The 25,649-nt window shown below is 31.2% G+C and overlaps 1 protein-coding gene across 3 annotated transcripts in view; it reads right to left on the reverse strand.

The window, feature by feature from the left end:
• The window catches only part of LOC144855796 (plasma membrane calcium-transporting ATPase 1-like), a 53,544-nt gene that overhangs the window by 10,419 nt on the left and 17,476 nt on the right, over window positions 1-25,649 (reverse strand). For 2 of the 3 annotated variants that reach the window (XR_013614865.1, XM_078713735.1), the window contains exons 2-8: window positions 18,107-18,278; window positions 17,293-17,475; window positions 15,882-16,118; window positions 9,452-9,577; window positions 4,784-4,957; window positions 2,721-2,813; window positions 446-589 (exon numbers count right to left, since the gene is read on the reverse strand). Coding sequence is in view for 1 of the 3 variants with exons in the window: in XM_078713735.1 (XP_078569861.1) it covers window positions 446-589; window positions 2,721-2,813; window positions 4,784-4,957; window positions 9,452-9,577; window positions 15,882-16,118; window positions 17,293-17,475; window positions 18,107-18,260 (1,111 nt within the window). In the remaining 2 variants the exon portion in view is untranslated. The remainder of the gene's footprint in view (window positions 1-445; window positions 590-2,720; window positions 2,814-4,783; window positions 4,958-9,451; window positions 9,578-15,881; window positions 16,119-17,292; window positions 17,476-18,106; window positions 18,279-25,649) is intronic. The other variant, XR_013614866.1, reaches the window with a different exon arrangement.

Below are 25,649 nucleotides of genomic sequence, written 5' to 3' on the forward strand. Positions count from 1 at the left end.
CTCGTCAAGGTGGGTACAATCTGAATGGCTAACTTGGTTAGTTTAGATTGAAGTACAGACTTACGTTGTTGTACACTTATCTATATAGCCAATCTGAATGGCTAACTTGGTTAGTTTAGCTTGAAGTACAGACTTACATTGTTGTAGACTTACCTACATAGCCAATCTGAATGGCTAACTTGGTTAGTTTAGCTTGAAGTACAGACTTACGTTGTTGTACACTTACCTATATAGCCAATCTGAATGGCTAACTTGGTTAGTTTAGCTTGAAGTACAGACTTAGGTTGTTGTACACTTACCTACATAGCCAATCTGAATGGCTAACTTGGTTAGTTTAGCTTGAAGTACAGACTTAGGTTGTTGTACACTTACCTACATAGCCAATCTGAATGGCTAACTTGGTTAGTTTAGCTTGAAGTACAGACTTACGTTGTTGTACACTTACCTACATAGCCAATCTGAATGGCTAACTTGGTTAGTTTAGCTTGAAGAACAGACTTCCCCTCGTTTTCTCCTGGTTCATCCCTATCCTGCAGCAATTTCTCCAACTCCTCTTCTTGTTTGCCGTTCCTCGCCTCAGTTTCATGAACTAAAGAAAAAAATAAAACAAAATTAATTTATTTATTTCAACAATATTTAACGATGGTGGTAATGGAATAGGTCATTATTCATTTTGTTGAACAAAGGTATTTTTGGTATTCATCATGAATAAATATAATTAATGGCGACTAAATATTTTATTCCTTTTCAAAAATAAAATGAAGCGTTATGATAAGACATAAACATCTTGTCTCTCTAACTTAAAGCTCTGTCTACATTATCAAACTTTATGTGACAAAAAGATGTGATGTGCCCATATATGGACATAATGATGCCATATCACTACCATATTTGGGTATATCACTACCATATTTAGGCACATCACTACCATATTTAGGTACATCACACTTTTTTTTTGTCAAATTAGTTTGATAGTTTTAGAGGAAGTTTTACACTGAAAAACTTTCATATTGCTCATTTCAGAATGCTACAAAAATGGGCAACAACCTTCAACAATGCATATTTCATTTCATTTAAAACACAGTTATTTCATGCAGCAACCATAGATATTTTAGGCAACCAACAATAATGGAAATAATATTGTAAAATTTTGTAGACATAGACTAGTATAACAAAATTGTGGTAGTAATGGAATAGACCAATTGGTATGTATAATATTGATAATACCATTAAATTGTAATAAAATGGACTATTCCATTTATTTTCTTGTGATATCCAATGCATTTATTATTTCATTCAGAGAGAAAATAGGTTAACATTGGCTTATATAAGTGAGTACACTATTCTTCGGTCACATGACTGGTGTGTAATGACATCATCTTTATACTGTATAATTTATATATGAATATGAACGATATAATATAATGTGTTCTATACTTATTACATACCATATCTTTGAAAAATGATGATGTGAATAACAAATTTAAATGACTTGTCCTTATAATGTATTCTGATGCACATAAATGAATGAATATATACCAAAGAATACTTGAAAACTTCACATGCTATTGTATGTACAATCAATTTTATAACCAGGATAAATGAAAAATGACCAAAGAAATAGAATACTATATTAGCCTACCCATGAAAAAGAGATACTCATGAAAAAAGGTAATACCTGGAAAAAATGTAATCCCTGGAAGAAAAGGATAATCCTTGGAAGAAAAGGATAATCCCTGGAAGAAAGGGTAACCTCTAGAAAAAAAAATTTAACCCCTGGGGAAGAAAAGGTAACCCCTGGAAAAAAAAATAACCCCTGGAAAAAAGTAACCCCTGGAAAAACAGTAACCCCTGGACAAAATTGGTAACCCCTGGAAAAAGGGTAATCTTTGGAAAAAGGTAATCCTGTAGAAAAATCTTCAGGGTTGGCGCCAACAATATATGACTCTTTGAAAATAATTTCGACTATCCTTACTCAGATGAATGGATAGAGTTTGAATAAATCAGGCATTTCTTTTGATGCTTTTGAAAAGGCTATAAATATTTCATAGAATTAAAACTGTACCATCATCATCAACCTCTAGTAACCTTCACACACCATCAGGAATATAACATGAAAACATTATTACACAACATTAAATTTTAAGACACGTCTAAAACCTGCTTATTATCTAAACAAAAATAATGCGTTAATGTTATAGAAAAAAAATAAAACTACAAAAAACAGCTTAATATTATGACTTCTGAAATTATGTTTTCGAAGAAACTTTACAAACATATGTTTCTATACAAACTGATTTATGTTAACAACTAAATTATTCAAAAGATGTTGTTCAAGCAATGGTCACGTTTAATAAATGATTACATTTTGGGGAAAAAATCAGACTAATTAACTTTAAATATCATGTACGGCTTCCGCCGTAAGGTAAATTAAGTATTATTTACGATAAAAATCACATAAAACTGTTAGATATGGGTACAAATACAGCCTCATGCAAGCCAAGGACTCCTTACCATTTTCTATACAATGAATACAAAAAATATATTATGAATCCATCCAACATGCAGACAAGACTTAGATTAGAAATAATTATTATAAAACAGTTTTAAACTAAAAGAACAGAAATTAGTTCACAACTAAAACTGAATCTTGTTTTGATTAGTAAACAAATGTCTAATATATCAGGCAATACAACGCATTCTCCATTCATAGTTCTTACGTTTATTGTTGTCTGAATTTTCTCGTACAGCGTTTTCATTATTTTCGGAATTCTCCGCTTTAGTTTGCGACTCCACGTCGTCGGGCTGTTTACCTGATTTGAGTGTGCAAGAAAAGATAGCTATATTGTTTACCATCGGAGGACATCCTTTAAATGTCATTGGTGTTAAATTAACAGATAACTAATACAAGATAACATGGTATGCGATAATATAAATCAATTGTGAGACACACCACCACAATAACACAGGATCTGAAATATTAATGCTGGTTAGCATTGAACTTAATTAATATATTACTACAGCCTCCAGAAAATACACTACAGAAAAAAGATGGAATCAATTTTGAAAAAAAAAACCAATGAAATGAGCGGCTCATTTAAAATGGACAGTACAGTAGCACCCTTTTCATATGGCCTGAAAAACGTATTGTATGCTGTGTACCCAGGTGTGTGTTAATTCTGCAGTTTTGCAAGCATGTGAAAGTGGTATATGATTTCACTGTAAACGTACAGAAACTAAATAATCATAAGAAAAAAACTATATCTAGACAAAATGAAAATGACATGTACAGTACAGTACAGTATACAATTGACACAGTAGTTAATATTATGATATTAATCATGATTTTGATCATAAGATTTAAGATGCAGGAGATACTGTAACACACATCTCCTCCTATCCCTTATTGACAGCAATGGCAGAATGAACTACTCTACTTTTTATTATCTATTTTTGACAGACTATTATGTTTATATGTTAGCTCTCCCCTCCTTCAAAAAATATTGGATCCACCCCTGCATGATAATGATTTGAATTGATGATGATGTTGATAATGATACTGATTATGATAATGAGGATGACGATGTTGATGACGATGTTGATGATGATAATGAGGATAACTATGTTGATAATGATACTGATGATGATAATGATGATGATGATGATGATAATGATGATGATAATGATGATGATGATAATGATGATGATGATAATGATGATAATGATAATGATGATAATTATAATGACAATGATACTGATGATGATAATGAGGATGACGATGTTGATAATGATACTGATGATGATACTGATGATGTTCAACAACATACTGACAATGATGTACTGTTAAAAAAAATAATGTTGATAATTGAAAAAATATTGACTTATGGTACTACAATGAAGATGTACGACATGATAACAATTATAAGAAGTGTGTAATATTGAAGGAAAGAAGACAGACATACTACAGTAAATCTCCTTAAACTGTGATACACTGTCATCTGCTTATATGCCATCTCTACATCCATTATTAATACAAGATTTTCCAACACAGATTACTTACATTACAACATACATTTTTTATATTACATACATAGGTTCAACTGAAGATAACATTGTTAATGTTAGTATCTCTTACTTCCACATATTGTATTATATACTTTATTTTATTTTATATATTATATATATAATTATAATCTTGCATAATCCTCAATTAATCTTGCACTGATGAAGGGCTAGTGTTGCCTGAAAGCTCTGCTAACTTTTCTGGCTGTTTTACTTATCGTTTTGATTTAACTTTTCGCTTTTTTTTTTGTATCTCCATTGAAATCTAGCCACTGATACCCACAGCATTGTCATTTTTTCAGTAATTTGCCTTTGGATTTATATATATAATTATATACAAATGCATGTTTTCTTTTCATTTATGGGTCTTGTGTGACAAGAAATTTCTTCCTGCAAGATCCTCTATTAATAGTATTGTTGTATTGTTTCATTATTATAGATTACCATTTTTTATTGTATTGTATTGTTTACCATTGATAGAAATTAATAAATGTTGAAATGTAATATACAACATATATTTTAATTTCAAAATGAAAATAATTTTAAAATCTTTCATTTGAATGAAATTCATAAACAGAACGACAAAAATATTAGGCGCCAAGCTAATGAAATCAGTCTCTCTGAAATCAATCATTGATTCCAAACAACCATTAAGAACATTCAGGTAATTAACAGGTCATATAATGCATCCTAAGGCTAAAACAAACACGTCGTTGTTTACCTTTACTGTAGGTACCAACAGCTGCTTCCTCCGCGCCATCTTCAACTTTGACCTTTGCCGGCCCACTTTTTTTCTTGTCTCCCCCTAGCAGGAGGGAGAAGATCTGACCCGTCTGTGAGTGTAAGCCGACTGCGGTTACCACAAACTTACCACTGCCTTCCATAACATGTGTACCTGAGGAAAGATAATACAAAATGTTAAATATCAATTGACTACAAGTGGAATCAGCTTATTTAATACATAAATATACCGTATTCTATAAATCTACTAAGAAAGCGGTTACTTGTAAAGGTCACACATAAAGTTGTAGAATAAAGAAGAATAATAATTAGAATAATCAAAATGCACGGGAATCTGACAATAAACAGCGCTGAAAATCTAATGTACAGTATAACCAAGATTTACAATTACATATTTAAAAATGCAACAATTTTATACAAAAATGTAAATACAGCCAAGAAATCTTAGCCCTCAAGAGTTCACCAAATATTTTGTGTAAAAAATCAATGAAAAAAACAATTCTAATTATCTATTGTATTGTCCCATCCTTCTTTCCCAAACATGGAATTGGAATTTGGTAGATGGAGTTTATACCACAGAACTAAAATATAGTGCTAAGTATATACTCTGAGTGATTTTACATGTGACCACGATAGCGGTAAAGTCCCTACACAGGGGCGTGCAAATTAAAAGGGAATTTCATTATTTATTCATGTTATTCAACTAAAATACATTTTCCAAGACATTGGAATGTAAAATGAAGTAATAACTGGAGTCAATACGGTTGAACGATTCAAAGAACATGAGCACATATCTAGAGTTTTTACGTTTAAAGAAAATATCGACATATGATTTGCAGTTAACGAGCAAAGTAAACATACATTGCAACACTAACATTTAGAACACATGTAGAAAGCCGTTCTACGACTCTCTCACGTCTTCAAGCATTAATTATATAATTTCGTATTCCACAATATTTTTCAAGAGCATCCCTACAATAAATGTAGTATCAGAATTAAGCATGTTAACTTCTGTACATGATCCCTAAAATATTGATAATTAAGGTCGTGATTGTGGCTAACTGGTTTTTGATGGAAGGGTTTAGGAGGACCCCCGCCCCTGGTTCTTTTTTTAGCCCGAGGCAGGTGCGGAAACGCAAGATTTGCAAAGATAATCTGATTTGACATCAAATTAATTATTTTTTGACAATATAATATATAAATGGAAATGTTAATGAGATTGGCACTTAGCTATATATATGAATAGATACTTGTCCTTGCAATTTGATGGAATTTTAATATATAAAAATAATAATTTATGAAGAAGTGACAGTGATATTGATAGATAATGATGAGGTCATCATATTGATTATAATGATAATGATGATGACAGTAAAATCATCATAAATGAAGGCATAGACGGATGAATAGTTACTGATATAATTAACAAAACAATTTATGATTTGATAATGGGAACTGTGTTTATACAGATGATATCAATGCTAATGATTATTAGCAATGACTATGGTGCTAATGATTTTGATGCTAATGATTATGATAGCAAAGATTATGATACTACAGCAATGATTATGAAGATAATGATTATGATAGCAATGATTATGATAGCAATGATTATGATGATATTGATTATGATAAAAATGCTTATGATAGCAATGAAATATGATGCTAATGATTTTTATAGCAATTGATTATGATTGAAATAATTATGATTGATAGCAATGATTAAGCTGATGACTCATAATAATGTACATGTTGATTGTGTGTATGATTATGATATTGATAATCATAATCTCATGATAATTATTATGATAATGTATTTCATAATGATACAGTAGTAAAGATTATTTAAAATGATGAATTATTTGATTAAATATCGCATTATATATAAATCATATTAAACAAATTTGATTGTAAATATCACTAGCCCATGACAGATTACTGACGGATAAAAATAGCAATAAACTATTTTAATGAAATTTTACATTAACTTTCTGTGTATTTTTAAACAGAAAAAATAATGTCAAAACACTGTAAAAAGATTACTTATAAAATTTTCATAGAAAAGCAAGAAAAAGTACACATTTAAATGTCAGACGTCGTAATTACAAACAAACTTAGTAAATTATTCTAATACTCATTGCTTGAAGTCGCCAGTAAACAGCTCTGTACTTTTTTACTTGTTATTAATATTATAATAACACATTTTTTTTCTCTATTCAACCTTTGCAAGGAACCGAGCTGTGTGAATTGTGTATGCTTATACGATAACAACTAAAAAGTCAAATTATTATTAATTTCTTCGTTTATAATAGTGAAAATGTGGAAAAAATATTACATTTAAATGCTACAGTTTATCCCATTATGCAAAGAAACTATTTAAACAAAAGTTTGCAAGAACAATTGTTAAATGTTGGTAATTTGATATCTATACTTTTAATGTTTTAAATGCTGTGTTGGGATGAAATAACAACATAAAGTATGAACCTCCATCCCCACCATGATCTTGTTTTATACAATCAACTAATTGTGGTTCCGAGGTTTGAAAATCATAATTAACGCAGAAATAATCAAATAATTTTTTTTTTCATTCCTTCCTATGAATTCAGAAAGGTCCAAGAATATTCTTTATAAATCGGAAGTAATATCTGTTTTGTTCTGCATCAATTTGCCCTTTTATTTCATGACTTAAGTTCACATTTGCTGGTATTCTGATGCTTAGAAGGACCCTTAAGATGGAGCACTTTAATACCTGATATTCACCAACCATCTTCGTTTCAATTTTCATGGCTCATTTTTAAATGGATGATGGTTGTTCATTATTCTATGAAGTATTCTAATTAAAAAAGAATTGTTTATGAATTATCGCAAATTATAGACGATGATCTTCGTTGCTAAATAACATTTTTTTGCGTCGTACTGACAATTGTATAGTAGTATTATTTGGTCAACATTTTTCCCAAGAAATCCAAATTTCGATAGGCAAATCTCCACAAATATGCTAATATTATATGCGAAAATTGTGACAAAATTGTTCATTCAACTACTATAAGTCCTTCCAGTTTTGTTATATAATCAAAAATTACTGTAAGTATGACAAGTAAATTTGTAAAAAGTTAATTTTCTTTCTTGAGAATTTTGTTAAAAACAATTTTTTTTTTTGCAATAACACTTCTAAATTCATGAAAGTATGCCATGCTCTACATAGTAGAATTATGCGACGAGAGGATAAAGCTATATTTAGAATCAAGAAAAAAAAGTTCAGAGTAGCACCCTCAGATAAAGGTCATAGTTCATGTCTAGCATACTGGTTGTCTTGCCACTTTTCTCTAAAGGGCAATTTACACTAGGAAAAATCGTTCCCACGTATCAAAAATGACGAAATTATGTATGAACGTTCTAATTTCGCAATGAAGATGACTTGCATACCCTTGTGGCGAATTTGAAGAAAAAAAGTGTTCTTACAAATTTGTAAAAATGAATTCCTTACAAATTTGAAAAAACTACAGTAAATAGAGCAAAGGAAATTAAACTGAAAATTGGTCGTTTAGGAAAAGATTGAAAATCTAATTAAAAACTTTTTTTTTTTTAAATCTAGGAAATTGGAAGTTTTTATGAGGACTTATCAGATGGTAAAAATAAACATTTCAATCAGTCACAGAAATATAAATCATAAAAAATATATTCAGTATTAAAATAAACATTTTTCATTCAAAGAAATCATACGTACAGTATTAAAGATATTGTTATATAATTATGTGTTTCTTTTACATAATTCTGTGTTGTTATTTTTATTAAAACAGGTAAACAAGTTAATGTGACCTCCTCCATAATACGTGCATGTTGTTAGTTCAAGTTCTTTTAGGTGTAAACTTGAGATATTATAAGCTTGAATCATTAGCGATAGAAGTCAATTTCGTAGCTATAGTAATGATTACAATGCGACAACTTCATGATTACTTCACTAGCATTGAGGGCTTTCAAGCAATGGCTAGTGGTGTACTGGGCTAGTGTTATACTGGGCTAGTGTTATAGTGGGCTAGTGTTGTACTAGGGTAGTGTTGTACTAGGGTAGTGTTGTACTGGGGTAGTGTTGTACTGGGGTAGTGTTGTACTGGGGTAGTGTTGTACTGGGATGGTGTTTTACTGGGCTAGTGTTGTACTGGGCTAGTGTTGTATTGGGCTAGTGTTGTACTGGGCTAGTAGACTAGTGTTGTATTGGGCTAGTAGACTAGTGTTGTATTGGGCTAGTAGGCTAGTGTTGTATTGGGCTAGTGTTGTACTGGGCTAGTAGACTAGTGTTGTATTGGGCTAGTAGACTAGTGTTGTATTGGGCTAGTAGGCTAGTGTTGTACTGGGCTAGTTGGCTAGTATAATACTAGGCTAGTGTAATACTAGGCTAGTGTTGTACTGGGCTAGTTGGCTAATGTTGTATTGGGCTAGTGGGCTAGTGTTGTACTGGGTTAGTGTTGTACCAGGCTAGTGTAATACTGGGCTAATGTAATACTGGGCTAAGTGTTGTACTGGGCTAGTGGGTTAGTGTTATACTGGGTTGGTGGGCTAGAGTGTTGTACTTATTTTACAATTAATTTGTAAAATACAATTTATCCTTATTTAAGATTAAAAGGCACTAAAAACAAATTGTACTGACCTGATAGAAGCATGGGGTCAGTATCGACCCCTTTCTTTATGCTGTCAGACTCGCCTGTGAGGGAGCTCTCATCTATCTTTAAGTCGTTGCTGTGAATGATAACACCATCAGCTGGTAATAGATCACCTGAAATAAAGGAACAAACGGCTTATTATTTAATATTATTGAAAGTAATTTATATTGAGTAGAAAATTGACAAGTACTGTATAATTACAAAGCAACACAAATTATTTTCACTAATTTGGGACACCCCTAAAGCTTGGTTCCCACTAGAACGTAACGCAAGGACGTAAACGCAACGCAAGCGTTTTAACCAATGACAAGCGAAGTTATAGACAGTTAGCAATCACAATCGAATAAGCCATCGCTTGTGATTGGTCAATTCACTTGCGTTGCGTTACGTCCTTGCGTTGCGTCGCTAGTGGGAACCACGCTTCCACGAGGAATACTTTTCGTGAAACAAACACTACAGTGAACCACAATTCAGGGGACATCCCTATTAAAGGGACACCTTGTTGGGTCCTGGAGGTGTCACTTTAAGTTCTATGTCAATTCACTCAAATATTAGTTCAATCTTCAATTTATAACATTGTACTGTATAACACCCTGCTTTGGGATGTCAGTGAACATCCCAAGTATAAAGGGACACTTTCCGAGAAATGAACAGGAAACAATATAGTTTAACACTATGATCAATCTCTAATTAAGGGAGATTTTAATAGCCCATTTATCACAAAGCTAGATAATACAATAGAAATCATTAATACTATTTGATATCAACACACTAATAATATATTGCATTTAAACTGAATGATGAATACAGATACAAACTAATGTTTTTATGATTCATTTTTATCAAAATGCATCCATATTGCTCATAAATGACCTTTAAAAAGAAGATATGAAATATTCTGACCGCAAGTTACTTGTTTAAAAAAAGTAAAAGGTAAATAAATTCAATGAACTCTCATCTTTATTTCTTGCAGCATTTTCCAAGTAGTCAGATCGATCTCTGACTCTGCTATGCTACAAAAGCTGAACAATCATCATCACATGAATTTCACATTAATTTTGCTGCTAACTGGCAGAGTTCTTACAACCCAACATTGCTTCTCCACAACTATGTCTGGTGTCAGAAGGTACAGATCTGACATAAATGTGCCCTGCATCGCGGTACTGCTGTCAAAATGCTTGATATTTGGCTGTTCTTCGGAAAACCTTGTCTGATACTTTACAAATGTCCGCCGATTCTTTATACGGCTTTCCAAACGTTTATAGTTGGCAGTTTTCTCTCTGTGATTGTTGTCGCTAAGTGCTTAGCTTGCAGCTTCCTCATTTGCCAGAGTTGCTTCTGTACAACCACTTCAGAATGTCCAGGTCTTTTCTTTGGTACTTCTGTCAAACTTGATATTTGGATGTTTTCTTCACATCTTTGCTGTGATAAGAACCTTTTAAATGTCCTCTTAAATATTTTATTACTAATCGTTTCAAAATTCTTTATTTTTTACACAGTGGATTAAAAATCATCTAATCCTCTTTCAGATACCGTTTAAAACTTCAAAAATAAATTGTCTTTACACTCCGTACTGTTATGTTGTAAATTGCAATGGTTTCTCTAATGAACTTATGTAAGGTCAAATGTTAACCTTTTCAAAATGACTCGCTTATTTGAAAAATTGCTGCAAGTTTTAATTCATTATTTTCTATGTGACTTTGGTAATGTATGTGGATGACGTTGAAACAGACATCAACCTCACCATCTTACGAATTACACGAGGTTATCCAATCGACATATTTAATCTCTTTTGGATTTCTTCGAACAAAAAGTCAGTGACATAAAACGAGTTCTGAATTGCTCCGTTTCAATTAAGGTTTAGTCTCCCGAGAGTTTGAAAAAGGATCTTGACTGGCAACGATACGATGATAAACGTGATCTACCGGTACAGTCCAGCACACAAGTCTACAGTAGTTATAGCAGACACTGGTATGTATGTTATTTCACAGTCAGATTTTTTTCTTACATACAATTACCAACAAAATAATTATACATGTATCAGACTGTACACTATTATTGGTAGAGAGATAAATTAAATATGGCATGCAAAATGTGCCTTAATTAAAGTTGAACAGGTAAAGTTTCAGATTAACAATAAATACTCCGCTAAGCTACAGTAATTCACTTAAATCTTTATCCACCATAATTACTTCTAATTTTATTTATTATGTAACATGTTTTTTTCACAGTTGATAATGTGAGAATGTTTTTAATAAACATTCATCCTTCAATCAACTGGATTAAAATCAACAAATTAAATGGAAACATCCTGAGATGTTCACTTTTGATTGGCTGTGATCTCAGAAATGTATCATTCAAGCTGTTTTGTATGGAAGTAAATTTGAATTGTTGTATAGTGTGGATAAATGACGATGAAACTTGTTGTATGAATTGATAAAGCAGGGGATGTCTCTACACAGGGGATTCCTAACGACATATAACGCAAGGTCGTACGCAATGGTTGCTAACTACATAAAGTAATTAAGTGTCTTTAATCAATTAATTTTACATTATGCAACTAACATAGACAGAATACACAAGTAGGAACATTAACTGGATGGTTGTACGTCTGTCATAGACGAGAGCTCCATGCTGAGATACCTGCCAGGTATACCACTTTTCTACGCAGGAAATTCGACAAGCAAAACTTTCATATTTTACCATTAAAAATGCATTCTGAATACCAGACTTTCCAGAAAACCAGACATACTTGACCAGCCCAAAGGTGTCTGGTGACTGTACATGGAAATTGAATATAGAAATTAATGAAGTTTTGATGTTGATGTTTGTCCCATTTCAAAATTTCAAATTCCTAAAGTCACAATTATGACCATTATTCAACGGTCATTACATAAATCACAATTACACTATCTCTCTCAAGGTCTCATTTGCTTACGAAATGAAGTGCAAAAATGAACTATCGACCATTTCAAAACGGGTCAACCAACTACGTCACTTAAAAAATCAACTGATTAATTTGATCGACAGAACAAGAAGCTATGTGTATAAAGCATATACATTCATACGTATGAGAAAAAAAAACAGAAGAATATTTTTTTGGGTACAGTACATACGTTGGGATCACATTTTAGAGCATAATTCTTTTAAAAACACCAGTTATGAAATGATTGTTTTTATACAGTACTGTTCACCAAATTTTAATAAAAAATTCAATGAATATTTCAACCAATTTAACTCTCTAGAAACCTCTCACAACCTTTCATTCATATGGAAATTACCAATCATTACCATACCAAATTCAGAAGGTCATTTTCTGTGGTCAGTCACAAAAACAAAACCACATTCATTGATAGCAAGCATTGTTTAATTACCTTGATACCGAATCTACAAGATATTTTGAGTAAATTTAAATATAGCTGTAACATAGTAACATAGTGTAAACAGGTTGTGTGAGATATTAGACGTTACTGACGTTTGATAGTGGTTTGATTTTCATAGAACAATAAATTAACTATTTTATGTTTTCTAATTTTACAAATTCTATGAAAGGCTAATCAAAATTTGGTAGAAAACAACTTTCTCTAATAAAAAATTCAAACGTCAATCGTGCAGCTCATTCCATGATAGTTTTTTTTTCCAGTTTCTCTTAATGTGTATTTCCTATCTTGTGCATCAAATTCATCCAGTCCCTGTCTTCACATACCTTTTGGTCATCTTTTCAATGTGTGTGAACTTTAAGATGTTGGTACCATTCTGTTCTCTAGGCTTTCCTAACTAATAACGAAATATTACAAGACTTGTAGAGGCTCCCATACTAGACACCTTGGTTGTTTTTCTAGAGTTTCCGGTCTCAGAAAGAGTTACATTTACCAATAAGGGCATTTCTTGACATTCAAGCATTTGAAATATTAATAAAATATTTGAAAAACAAACTAAAGAAATGGAACCTGATTTAAAGGAAAGAGTAGGCAGAACTACATCCAAAAATAAACACGTCATTCAATAGATACTGTATGTTGTGAAGCCTTATGATTTTGTATTATACTGTACACTAAAGAAGTCCATGATGCCCAAACAAGATGGAAAAACAAAATAATCAACAAGCCTACGTCATCAATGTCAAAATAATGTTTTATTGGATAGTTTGAATTAAAAATCTATTTTAATAATTACTATTTATAGACAGGACAATAAAAATATGATATTGGCAAACATATGATCAACTATTTTATATTAACCACAATAAAAACCTTTTTAAAAATAAAAAAAATCTATAAATCATTAATATATATAATTGTAATCAATGAAAAGTAGATGAATGATTTTAAAAATCAATAATTATGATAAGTAAAGAAAGAAAAAACAACTGCTTTGGTTGTAAAAGATAAAGAGGAAAATCTAACAAAATTGAAATCTTTGTCCATAAAGTGAGATGTAAATTTGACTAGAATTGAAATTGTCAATATGCTTGTAATTACGATAATCGGCATTAATAACCGGAGCGGTTTCCATGGAAACATCACTTCCGTGCATCTGTTGTTGGTACATCGAAAGAAGAAAACCATGATAATCTTTAAATGGCTCAAATACAAGGTCTACGTTAATTGTACATCATATTGCATCGTCGAGGCTGTTACTATCTTACTTATCTCTATGAATCTTGGCAAACTGTGTGCTTTATGGCGTTTAATGCCACGGTTAGTAGCGATATTGTGAAGCTAACTGCCAGATTTGAAAGACCTTTACGTTGAGTGAATTTACAAATCATAGTTTTTAGTATATGACTTCATACAATTAGTAATTCGAGAGATGCAGTCTGCTCGTAAGGTCAACATTGGACATAGTGTATCGGCCAATTGTCCGTGACTTTTGTAGCATATTGCATAATCACACCATTTTGCTCAATCTTTTATTTGAAAAATTTTTTAATCAATCAATCAAACAAATATTATCTGTACAATATATTAGTATCCTTTAAACTGTGAATATGAGATAGGGAATGTTACAACCAACGCATTCCTTACCACAGCCTTGCGTGTGCCAAGGCTGTCTAAAAACAAATATTCCTTATTAAATTTCCTGTAAAATGATGTATAATGTATATTTGTATGATTTATTTTTATTTATGAAATGTATGAATTAAAAAAAAATTCTAATTTTTAATTAAAATTTCCAAGAAATTGCTTTAAAAAATCGTATAAAAACGATAATAAAATGATATTTAGAAAACCCCAACAAACAAATATTTATAATACATACCTATAAATGTATATTTACTTGAACAAAAGTAATAATAGGAGAATTAGATACGAGTTATTTTATTCAAATAAACCGCCATCGTATAATCTTAGCCTAGGCCCAATCAAACCATCCTATCACCATCGTTAGTCTGAGCATGCCCACTATAAGCAAGTTACTCAGGCGAGTAAATTCTGACAACGTGCTGCATGGGCCTACAAACAATTCGTCTCGCGTTGCACATTTTTCAACAAAGGAGTCAGTATTTCCAGTTGTGTGACTAGATACGGAGAACGTGTAATCAACAAACAACATGATTTTGATTAATTAATTAGTTTTTAATTGATATTTCCAAAAGATTTTCCTATAGCGAAAATTTTTTCGTTGACATTTTTCGAAAGAAAATTTTACGCTTGATCGAATAAAAGCTATCCCAGAATCCTCAGACAAGCAGAAGTTAGTGATTATCGCCCTCAAACACAGAAGGTACGTTTGGTGTGTATCGCCGACTAGGGGTTTTCAACGCATGTCCCATATGGTGTCTAACGCCGCCCGTGGCACTAAGAGGGTTAATGAGGGTGATCCATCCAGCAATTATTAGGGACCCTCAGAGGTTCACAAGATGCTCTCTACATAAACAAAGTCTTATTACAAGTCTTTGGGAGTGAAGTTGTTTTGTCCTTAGAACAAATCCCGACATGTGACGGGACTTGAACTCAGGACCCTTGAGTGGTAGCAAAGCATTATAACCACCAAGCCACAACTCCACTCCTTGCTTTCATAGTACATTGAACAAGGTCCCAGATATCTATGAAACACCCAGATGGGAATGTGTTACATAAAATCTTGTGATTAGTCCGGCAATAGTAAAAGATAATTGAGAGGGGTCATGTCTAAATTATTCTACTGAAGTTACTGCAGTAACCTACATTTTTTACTGCAGTAATGTATGAGTAATTTCAATGAGGCAGTCTCTGTAATAAAGAGTATGTATATTATCCCCAAAAAAGTTAAATTATTCAGCTTAAAGAGCAAACAAAATACAGTTACTGCAGTATATAAACATGGACACTTACTCCATGCTAGAATATTTTTTTTTTATTAAGATCTACTGCTGCATTAGAAATGAGACAACATAAATGTTTACAAGACAAATAAGCATGTGAAATATCTTACCGTATTTACAGATGGCAATATCACCGACTACTATATCGGCAACGATGATTTGAACGATTTCCCCAGCTCGTATGACCGACATTTTATGTTCCTGATCGAGCTTGTCTTTCAAACCGCGGAACTGACGCTCTTTGGAATAGTCATTGAATGCGGTTACTAATACAACGATTAAAATTGCAACAAGAATGGCGACGCCTTCAAACCACTCCGCCTCACTTTCAGCGCCCCCTTCATCATCTAGAAAAAAGAAAAGAAAAAAAATGTATTTAATTTAAAATAATTTCTGAACTACTGGGGCACACCCGTGCATATAGCGTACTATCAAACTTGGGCAAAAAAACGTGTGATGTGTCCATTTATGGACATGATGATGTCATATCACTACCATATCTGTGCTTATCACTTCCATATTTGGGCACATCACATTTTTTTGTCACATAAAGTTTTATAGTGTAGAGAGAGCTTTAGAGGAATGAGAGAATAGCATGTTGAAATGGTCACATAATGACAGTAATTACGGACATCACAAATCGGATGTGGAAAACCATTTTTTCCCCCAGAGAAAAACACCTTTTTTGAACCTCACATTTGAAAAAGAAGTCAGTTGTGAGGAGAATACATAATAATAATCATTGTTGCGCAAACGTTACAGATTTAAATGACGGTAACGTACGTGCTAAAGCCCATAACATGTAGTTTGATTTAACCACTGTATATAACATCACACAATGCTAATTACTCTACTCATTCAATTTAGCTAAATGAAAATGAAGAGAGAATGCAAAATCAACTTATACATATTAGTGAGAAACGTGCTCAACGTCTTACAAATATGTTGCTAAGCTGCGATCAGAATAATAATTTTATATTAGTAATAATTGGAATGTGTTAACATAGATAATATAAGATGTTCAACATAAACCGTGTTTTATATTTATCTTTATATACAGTATAATTGTATAATTCAGAAATGGTGTTGGCGGTTTGTGAGTGCCACTATACCTGAATAAACCAACATTAGTCCTCCCCACATTAAAGAGTGGAAGACAAATTATTAGTGGAGCACCCCTACCTGCCCAGGAGACAGTCTGCCGGGGCACATTAATTCAATTTTAAAAGCCAGAAAAAATCCAAGCATCAGACCATGTTTGGATAGGCAGAAATCATTTGGCTGCTATAGCTAGATGTTACCTGAGGAGGGATGTAAATCTGCTTGGCAGAGGTGACTAGGGACACTTGCCTTCAAAGTATCCAACCAGCCTAAAGCTCTATCTACACTATCAAACTTTATGTGATAAAACATGTGATGTGCCCATATATGGACATGATGATGTCATATCACTACCATATTTGGGCATATCTCCTACTCTAAAGTATGAGATGTTACCCAGCGCAAAAGCATTTTACTTACGTTGTTTAGGGATAAATGACAGTCCCAGTGATATAAGAGCAGCTATTATTAACATGATCAACGTTACGTCTTGTATGGCTTCCCACATTAGCCTCAGAAATGTTTTTGGCGGTTTCGGTGGAATTATGTTCTTGCCGTATGTCGTAACTCTGCGGGTCATATCAGCAGCCAATCCCCTTAAACCTACAAATGAAATCGATTAAACATTGCTTTATATTATTAGTTTTTTTCAAAATTTAAAGTAATCTTTAAAATACGGGAGCAACACCAATATGTCAATTCATTCAATTATTCATCATATTTTCAATTTTTACATAAAGACGTAATATCAATCATAAAACATTTATTTCCAAAAAAAATGCTATTAACATAACCAACAAATTGAAACAAAAAAATATATCACAAAAATATAAAAAAAAAACAATTTATGTAACTCCACATAAAGAGGCAGAACACATTGGTACTCATAAGTTCAAAGCTTAGAGGTCACAGTTCATACCCTAAGGTTGCTTAGTTTGAGGGTCTATACCTCTTCCTTTTCTAATGGGGTAACATACTTTTAGTAGAGTAAATGTTTTAAAAAATGGTTTTATTAGTAGATTAAGTCAAACTTATAATTCCTTTACTTTAAGAAACCCTGAGTTAGATATTTTTAGTAATGATTTCCGTAAGTTTAGCAACATTGTTAGTAGTTTAGTTTAATATTTTTTATTGTATGTGTACGTGTTTGTCTGTGTTCCATCCTGTAAGTGGTGAACCGTGAGTTCACTGTTGGTTGGGAAATGAAATAAATAAAAATAAATAAATACTGTACCTTGTGTAGGTGACGTTTTTAACCTTGAACAAAGTTCTTGCACATCCCCGTACCGGTTCTTTATTTCTGTTATTGCCTCTCCTCGTCTTAATTCCATTAACTCCCTCAGCTCCTCCACCGTGGCCTTAAACGGGCCATCTATCTCGTCATCCATATTGCCTTAACCTCTGACCTGAAAAAATTACAATTATTTTTAAAATTAAAATGATGAAGCCAAAAAACACTTTTTTTGTCAAGCTAATTTGATACTGTAGACCGAGCTTTAGTTCATATTGGTTCTTTAAATAAAAAAATATTTTTCAAATTTTGTGTTTTGAATAATATATGCATTAATAAACTAAAATTAAATATTATATCAAGAACATATAACAAGATACTGATATTATAATCACTGACATTTAATTATTATTTTTAAATAAATATTTTCTGTGTATTTAATTAATTATAAATATGGTCATTTAGTGTCATTTAAAAAAAATGTTTAAAACATAGTGACAGGTGAATATGCAAATTACATATAAAAAAATATGGAAGATTATATTTAATCATTTGCATAATGACTGTTGAGCAGAGCCAACACTTGGCAGGTTCTATGTGTACTTAATGTGACCATTCATCAATTTCTGACATCCTGAATAAATACTACACAATTCTCCAACAAATTGTAGCTCTGCATTTGCTATGCTAAAATAATCTCAACACTATTACATAATTTACTCAATCCTAATGTGGTCGTTTCCCAACTAAACACCACGTTTTCGCTAATAAAAATGACAAAATTTGAAATTAAATTACAAATTTTATATAAAATTACTTATTATTGATCATAAAATCAGAATAATTTAGTTGCTTTCGAACGGAAGACCACTTTGTTTTTGATAATAAAAACGACAAAATATAACTAATTAAATTACAAATTAAATATAAATTTGCTTTTTATGATTCAAGGATCATTATAATGATCAACAGCTTGAGAGTATTATAATAAATGCATTGTTTAAAAAAGCAACAATTGCACAAAGGTTGACGGCCAAGCAGGAGATTTCTTGTAAAATTTAACATAAACATAATATCATTTTCATAAATTTGACAACTATTATATAGTACAGTATTTCAAAATCAGCTTGACAATTTTAAATTACATTTTTTTAAATAAAAAAATTGTCAATTTTTTCCAAAATTAAGTGCAATTATTACTACCTAAATTTTAGTATTTTAAATTTTCGAGGTATATCTCGCTCTTCAAGGAGAAAGGGCTATTGTCGGTTTATCCAGGTAAGCTAGGCACGAAATAGACTGGACAAATTATGCAGGACATACAGTAACACTGAGAAAGTATCTTTATATCACATTCCAGGGTGGATCCTGGGTGGGCGGGCGGGTTTGGGGCACGCTCTCCCCTTATGATGGTAAAAATGAAATTATGAGCTAGTTTTTTATTTATTTTGGACAGACTATTATTATAAATATTTTAAAATTCAACTAAAAGTATAGATATGAAACTGATTTAGGGATCGAAATTAGAAGTAAAAAACTATCATGACAATCTCTTTAACAGAAAAAGACATAAAAACAACACATGCTGAATTATTGTAAGTTATATATTATATTATTTTAGAATAGAAAATACTGTATTACACAAATATCATTTATTAAATACTGTTTCAGTGTACATTCCTATACAGTAGAAAATAGGCTATTGTTTAAAGGTAATTAAATATTCTTTTATTATTGTACAGTCACTGTACAAATACTTAAAATGGTTATTTAATTTTAGATCATATTTTCTTAATTTGTCAAAATATTTTAATGAAGATCCATTCGAACCGAGACAAGAACACAAATAGTTTGCTTAAATATTTTAATGACGCATTTAATGGTCAGCAATACAAATACAATCAAGCTCTTGAAAACATACATATATTAAGAAACTTAAACTGCGTACTGTGCTATGTTTTCTGTTTATTAAGAATTTTAAAGAGCAGCGAATTAAAGGGAGGCGAGTAACTAGAGCCTCGAGTTCTACTTAAGAGGAAGCGGCAACGATATCGAATGCTACGTAATAAGTAGCGAACAGTTCGTTCTATGATTTGATGATGGGAGTAAAACAACAACGAAGATGACAAGCAACACAAAAACTTTCACAGAAAAGGTTATGTAAATAATCTTTTAGGTTAAATAAATAGCAAACTGATTATCTACTAGAGTAATGTACATTCCAAATCACTGTAATATTATACATTGTTCTACACAATTCAAAATTCACTAATAATTAATAGTAATATTTAAAAAATGATTATACACTGTTCTACTCAATTCATAATTCAATAATAAATAGTAATATTTTTTTAATTAATAATAAATATCAATTGTAATTGAAAATGTTAAAATAATTTTTAATTTTAAATTATATTACATTACGGTATGTGTACAGTATATTAAAGTGAAAAATCACTATTTGTTGCTTGTTTAGGCACTAAAGCTCTGTCTACTGAACGCTATATCAAACTAGTTTGACAAAAAAGTGTGATGTGTCCAAATATGCTAGTGATATGCCCAAATATGGTAGTGATATGACCTGATATGTCCATATATGGGCACATCACATTTTTCATCACATAAGGCTTGATAGTGTAGACAGAGCTTAGGACATACGTTTGGACGCATCGTTTCTATTACTGCATACTCTCAAAACGTTCACTTTCACTTTTGATTCTTTTTTATCTAAAAACTGGTTTATATAGCAAACTTCTGGATACAATGGGCCTTTGATATTTTTGTGGAATTGATGCTATATAAATGCTTGATTATGATTATTTAAAATACTTACAGTATTAAGTGTTAAACTCTGAATAAATTTCAAGGGAGGTCGTTAAAAAAAAAAAAAAAAATCCCCAAAGTACAATATTTTAACATGCTCATTCACATTGATCTACTGTATGCGAACGTTTTTATTTAAACGGACACGACTCTTTAAAAGAAGAAATTAATCACTATATATTTTCAAAAATTAAACAGTGTGAAATCAACACATTCATTCATTTCTTTAACAAGCCTGTATTGTCTTTGTTTATATTATAGTGAATCATGCGCACACAATTATCTAGGATAGAAAGTGCTAATGTTTGAATGTGACGACAGGTATAATTATTCTGTTATTGAGAATACAGTGATATGAGGACGGCGAGTTGATTGAGTAGAAGATGAAAAGTTGAAAGTCAGCTAGGCAGCAGCTACTGTATATTAATTATGCAGAACATACAAAACAGTCAATTCTCCTAATATTGGACAATATTGTGCTGGCTTAATATTTCTAGATTTTCCACCCACAAATTCTGATACTATTTTAGTTTAATGGTAAAAAGATTTTGGATCTTTTGGACTTCAACAAAAAAAAAACTTTTCTTCCTATTCCAATTTAATGATTCACAAAAAATGTAAAAAAAACATAAGAACAAATTTCAGTGTTAATATTCCTGAAGTAACATTTTTTCTTATATTATTGTTTTATATTTCTTTTCATATATTATTATACATATTTGTATTTTAGTGTGGTAACTAATATTCTACCTGTAACTAGCCTAGCTCAGGACAAATTTTTGCCCATTTTAATGGAAAAAAAGAACCCCTGGCTATAGTTTGCTTTGCTCTACATTATATTAAACATTGAATTTTAAATTTATTTTTTATAGAATGCACTGTAAAAAGAAAGATGCATGGCTTGTACTGCATTAACAAATCTTGTATTTCTCTGTCATAATAATCTTTATATCAAATAAATAGTCTGTTATACTTTAAAAATAAGCTTTACATTTATATTCACCACGTGTGGACATTAAAGGCCAAAATATTCAGAATTCTAGCATTTTGAAAAATAGCTGTAATAATAATCAGATGTAGCATATAATAAAGATGAAAGTTAATGAACAACATATACAGTGATAAAAGCCAAACAAAACGTACCGTACTCATTACTACAGTGTACATATAGGTCGGGTGATAAACAATACGACATACAGAGAAATCTGTATATTGACGACGACTAACAATATAATGAATATATTATGATATTAATACTCGTAGATTGAGTTGTCATTGTGAATAGTATAATATCATACAACATCAATATTATAAGAATGTATTTATAATTGAATGTTTTAATGTAGGATGTTACATGAGATATCCCTTCATTTAAATGTAAACTGAGAAAAAAAAATTGTACTGACATTTAGAAATTCAAGATATTTTGTTTCTTTCAACAAGTGAATGGAGGACTCAGAGGCGCCAGACAATTGCATAATTCGCCACATTTGGGATCAAGTTCAGTAAAACCTTAAAATTACCATGACAACAAATTATATTAAATGCATTTTATTAATTTAGTTTCTTAACATTTTTATTAAAATTTATTTTTTTATTTTCCCTATTATTAGGATTAAATAATTGTAATATTATATATAATATTCATTTTTATTTATTTTTATTTATTTATTTTAAAATATATTTAGACAGGTTAAAAAACTGTTTTACATTGTCCTGGTTTTTGGGGTTTTTTTTAGCAATAGATAAAAACATTCATAATTATTTAAATTTCTTCAAATATATAAAGTCAGGGAAATTAAATATCAATATTACAATCAAATAAGATTATCAAAATTTTACCTTAAAAAAATAAACACTGAAACTGTAAAGTAAAGTTATTTCAATACTGTAAACCGATGTCTATGACAATAATTGTAGCTACAGTACTCATGATCAAATGATCGAGATTATGATCAAGGTGATAACCAAAAATATGCTTATGATTATGACTATAATTACTAGTAAACGATGGTATGACCTCTATTAAAGGATCCTTCTGACCTTTGTGTCAGACAGGCGATGTTTTTTATACATGAACTAACAGACTCTGTACCCATACAATATAATAATATGGATTTACAGTGCTTGTTGTGGAAGTTTATATATAATTACTAGTACAATAGTTAAAAACGTATACAAAAAATGTTAATGACTATTTTACACATTTATTATCCCACGAAATGGAAACAAAAGTGCTAGCAATAGTTACGTTACGACAACGACGACGCAATAAATCACTAGATTTACATGTGTGATTTTTACTTTCAATCCTGTGCCACATTCATTATGACTATGCAAATCAAATCGCATACAATATTTCACAAAAAAAAAAAATTCTCAATGTACTATGAAATCTGGTTATGTATTAAAACATACAGTTTATTCATTTCTTTCTTTATGCTGGGTGTATATAACAGGAGGCCCTGTATACAAAAACTAACAAAACAATTTAAAAACCAAAAGAAGCACCACACCTACAGTATCTATTATTAGCATTTCTAAATCGTTAAGTCTTTGTGGGTAAAAAAAATCTCTTTGTACCAAATTCAGTTTTAGCTTTGATAAATGTGTAAAAATAGAAAGTTACAGTATTATTGTATTTGAAACACATCTGTCAAGTGCCCAGCCACGCCTATAAAATCAAGACATTATTTGAATTCACTCTTTTAAAACATACATTAAAACTATAAAAATAAAACAGACAAATTTCTTGCTTCTGCTTCAAAATAAAATATTTATTATACGAGTACTTTCGACCATAGGTCATCATCAGGTACTGATAGAATATTGGTAAAAGAGTCGACGAATACATATAGAAAAAGGTACACTAGAAAACAAAGGAGTCTATTATGGGCTATATGGGCGTAACAATGAACAAGCAAATAACAAATTGACAAAAGCATTGACAAACAAAAGGTATTACATAATAACTCATGTCAATCAGATAGACAAGATAGAACTCAATTCCTAAATGATTTAAAAGACACATTAAGTCCATTGGGTTTAAGAGTTCCAAGTTGAAAAATTATACGTTCTTCTAGTCGTCTACGGTCACGTTCGGATGAGTTGCATTGTTTTATGCCAGTAACCCGTATATCATTAATATTGTGGTTATCATGAAAATGTTCTGCTAAAACTATACATATCATCCCCTTTTCTCTGTTCACAATTATAAGGGGGACGGCCTAATGCACATGTGAAAATAACACTACAAATGTCCGAAAAAGAATGAGAATTTAGGTAACATGTAACAATTTTAAATACAGAATCACCGTAAAGAATTGATGGTTAAAGACGCTAGAGAATTAGTGTGTAAAGAAATAATTATAACTATGATAATTATGAGGATATAATCAACAGGGGATTGGTGGAGTCAAGCCAACTAAATGCCATTGCACTATGTATGTACACGGTAAGATATCAATAGCGTCAAATACGCCAATGTGAATTAATATCAGGGTTAAATATGACAAATACAAATTAACATATTTTAAAGTCTGCACATACTTTGCTTATAATCTAATACAACCCAAACTTTTCTCCTATAGTAGAGATGGAACCCAACCTTGATTATTTTAAGGGTGTTATATACTATAGTCAACTCTCCTAAATACTCTCTGGAAACTCTTCGAAAATCAGACTTTTCTAAAGGTCCAAAAGGTACCAAATTCTTTTTTACCACTAAAAACACAAAGGAATACCTGTATTTCTGGAAAACCAGACATATTAGGCCATCTCATCAATACAATTGGATGGAGCTGTGCAGTTCTATCAAGCACCGCTAGCGTTTAAAATAAAACTGTGCATATCAACACAACACTTACCGTATTAGTAAGTACCTAGGTCTGAACATGGAGAAATAAGTTTAGTTACTGTAACTTATTCCTACATGGTCTGAACAAGGCCTTAAATCTGATTACTCTTGGAGATGTAAACTAGATAATATTTAAGAGAAAGTGCTAGCTATAAACAAAGTAGGTGACATGACATAGTTTCTCTGTGGAAGCTGGGCTGCATGGTAGAATTTAGGAATTTTGAATACATTAAAAAACATGAAATTAAACACACTAAAAAAAAAACAGACAGAGATAATAGGCAGAGACAAATTAGTGAATTTAGGCATACAAATTTGGTTTTAAGCTATGTCTATCAAACCTTTAAATGCAACAAAAAAATATGATATGCTCATATATGTACACGGCGACATTATATCACTACCATTTTTGGGCATATCACTACCATATTTGGGTACTGTACATCACACTTTTTTTGTCAAACTAGTTTGATAGTGTAGACAGAGCTTTAAGGTTTCTTAAAATTAAATATATCCTTACGTCAATTTATATATAGACTATGTAGAGTATGTATTATATTACAGTACGATTTACGAAATTATATCTCCTCACTGGCTAAGCATACATTACTTCAACCTGTTCGAAAGTGTTTAAAGTTTATTTGAATAATAATAAAAAATAGTAGTAATCTGTATCCATTTAAGTTATTTGTCAGGCAGCAAATCCCTCGGCTCGCACACTGAATGTTCTTAGCACTGGTTTTCACAAAATTGACACTTGATTTCAATTGCTTTTTGAAATATCTCATTTTGAAGAATAGTATAGCATTCATTTTGCTTAATTCATTATCCAACGTGCAGATATAAAATGTCACAGATTGTGAGTTA

Source organism: Antedon bifida, chromosome 11 (assembly GCF_963402885.1).
Source record: "Antedon bifida chromosome 11, ecAntBifi1.1, whole genome shotgun sequence".
In the NCBI taxonomy this organism is placed as follows: Eukaryota; Metazoa; Echinodermata; class Crinoidea; order Comatulida; family Antedonidae; genus Antedon; species Antedon bifida.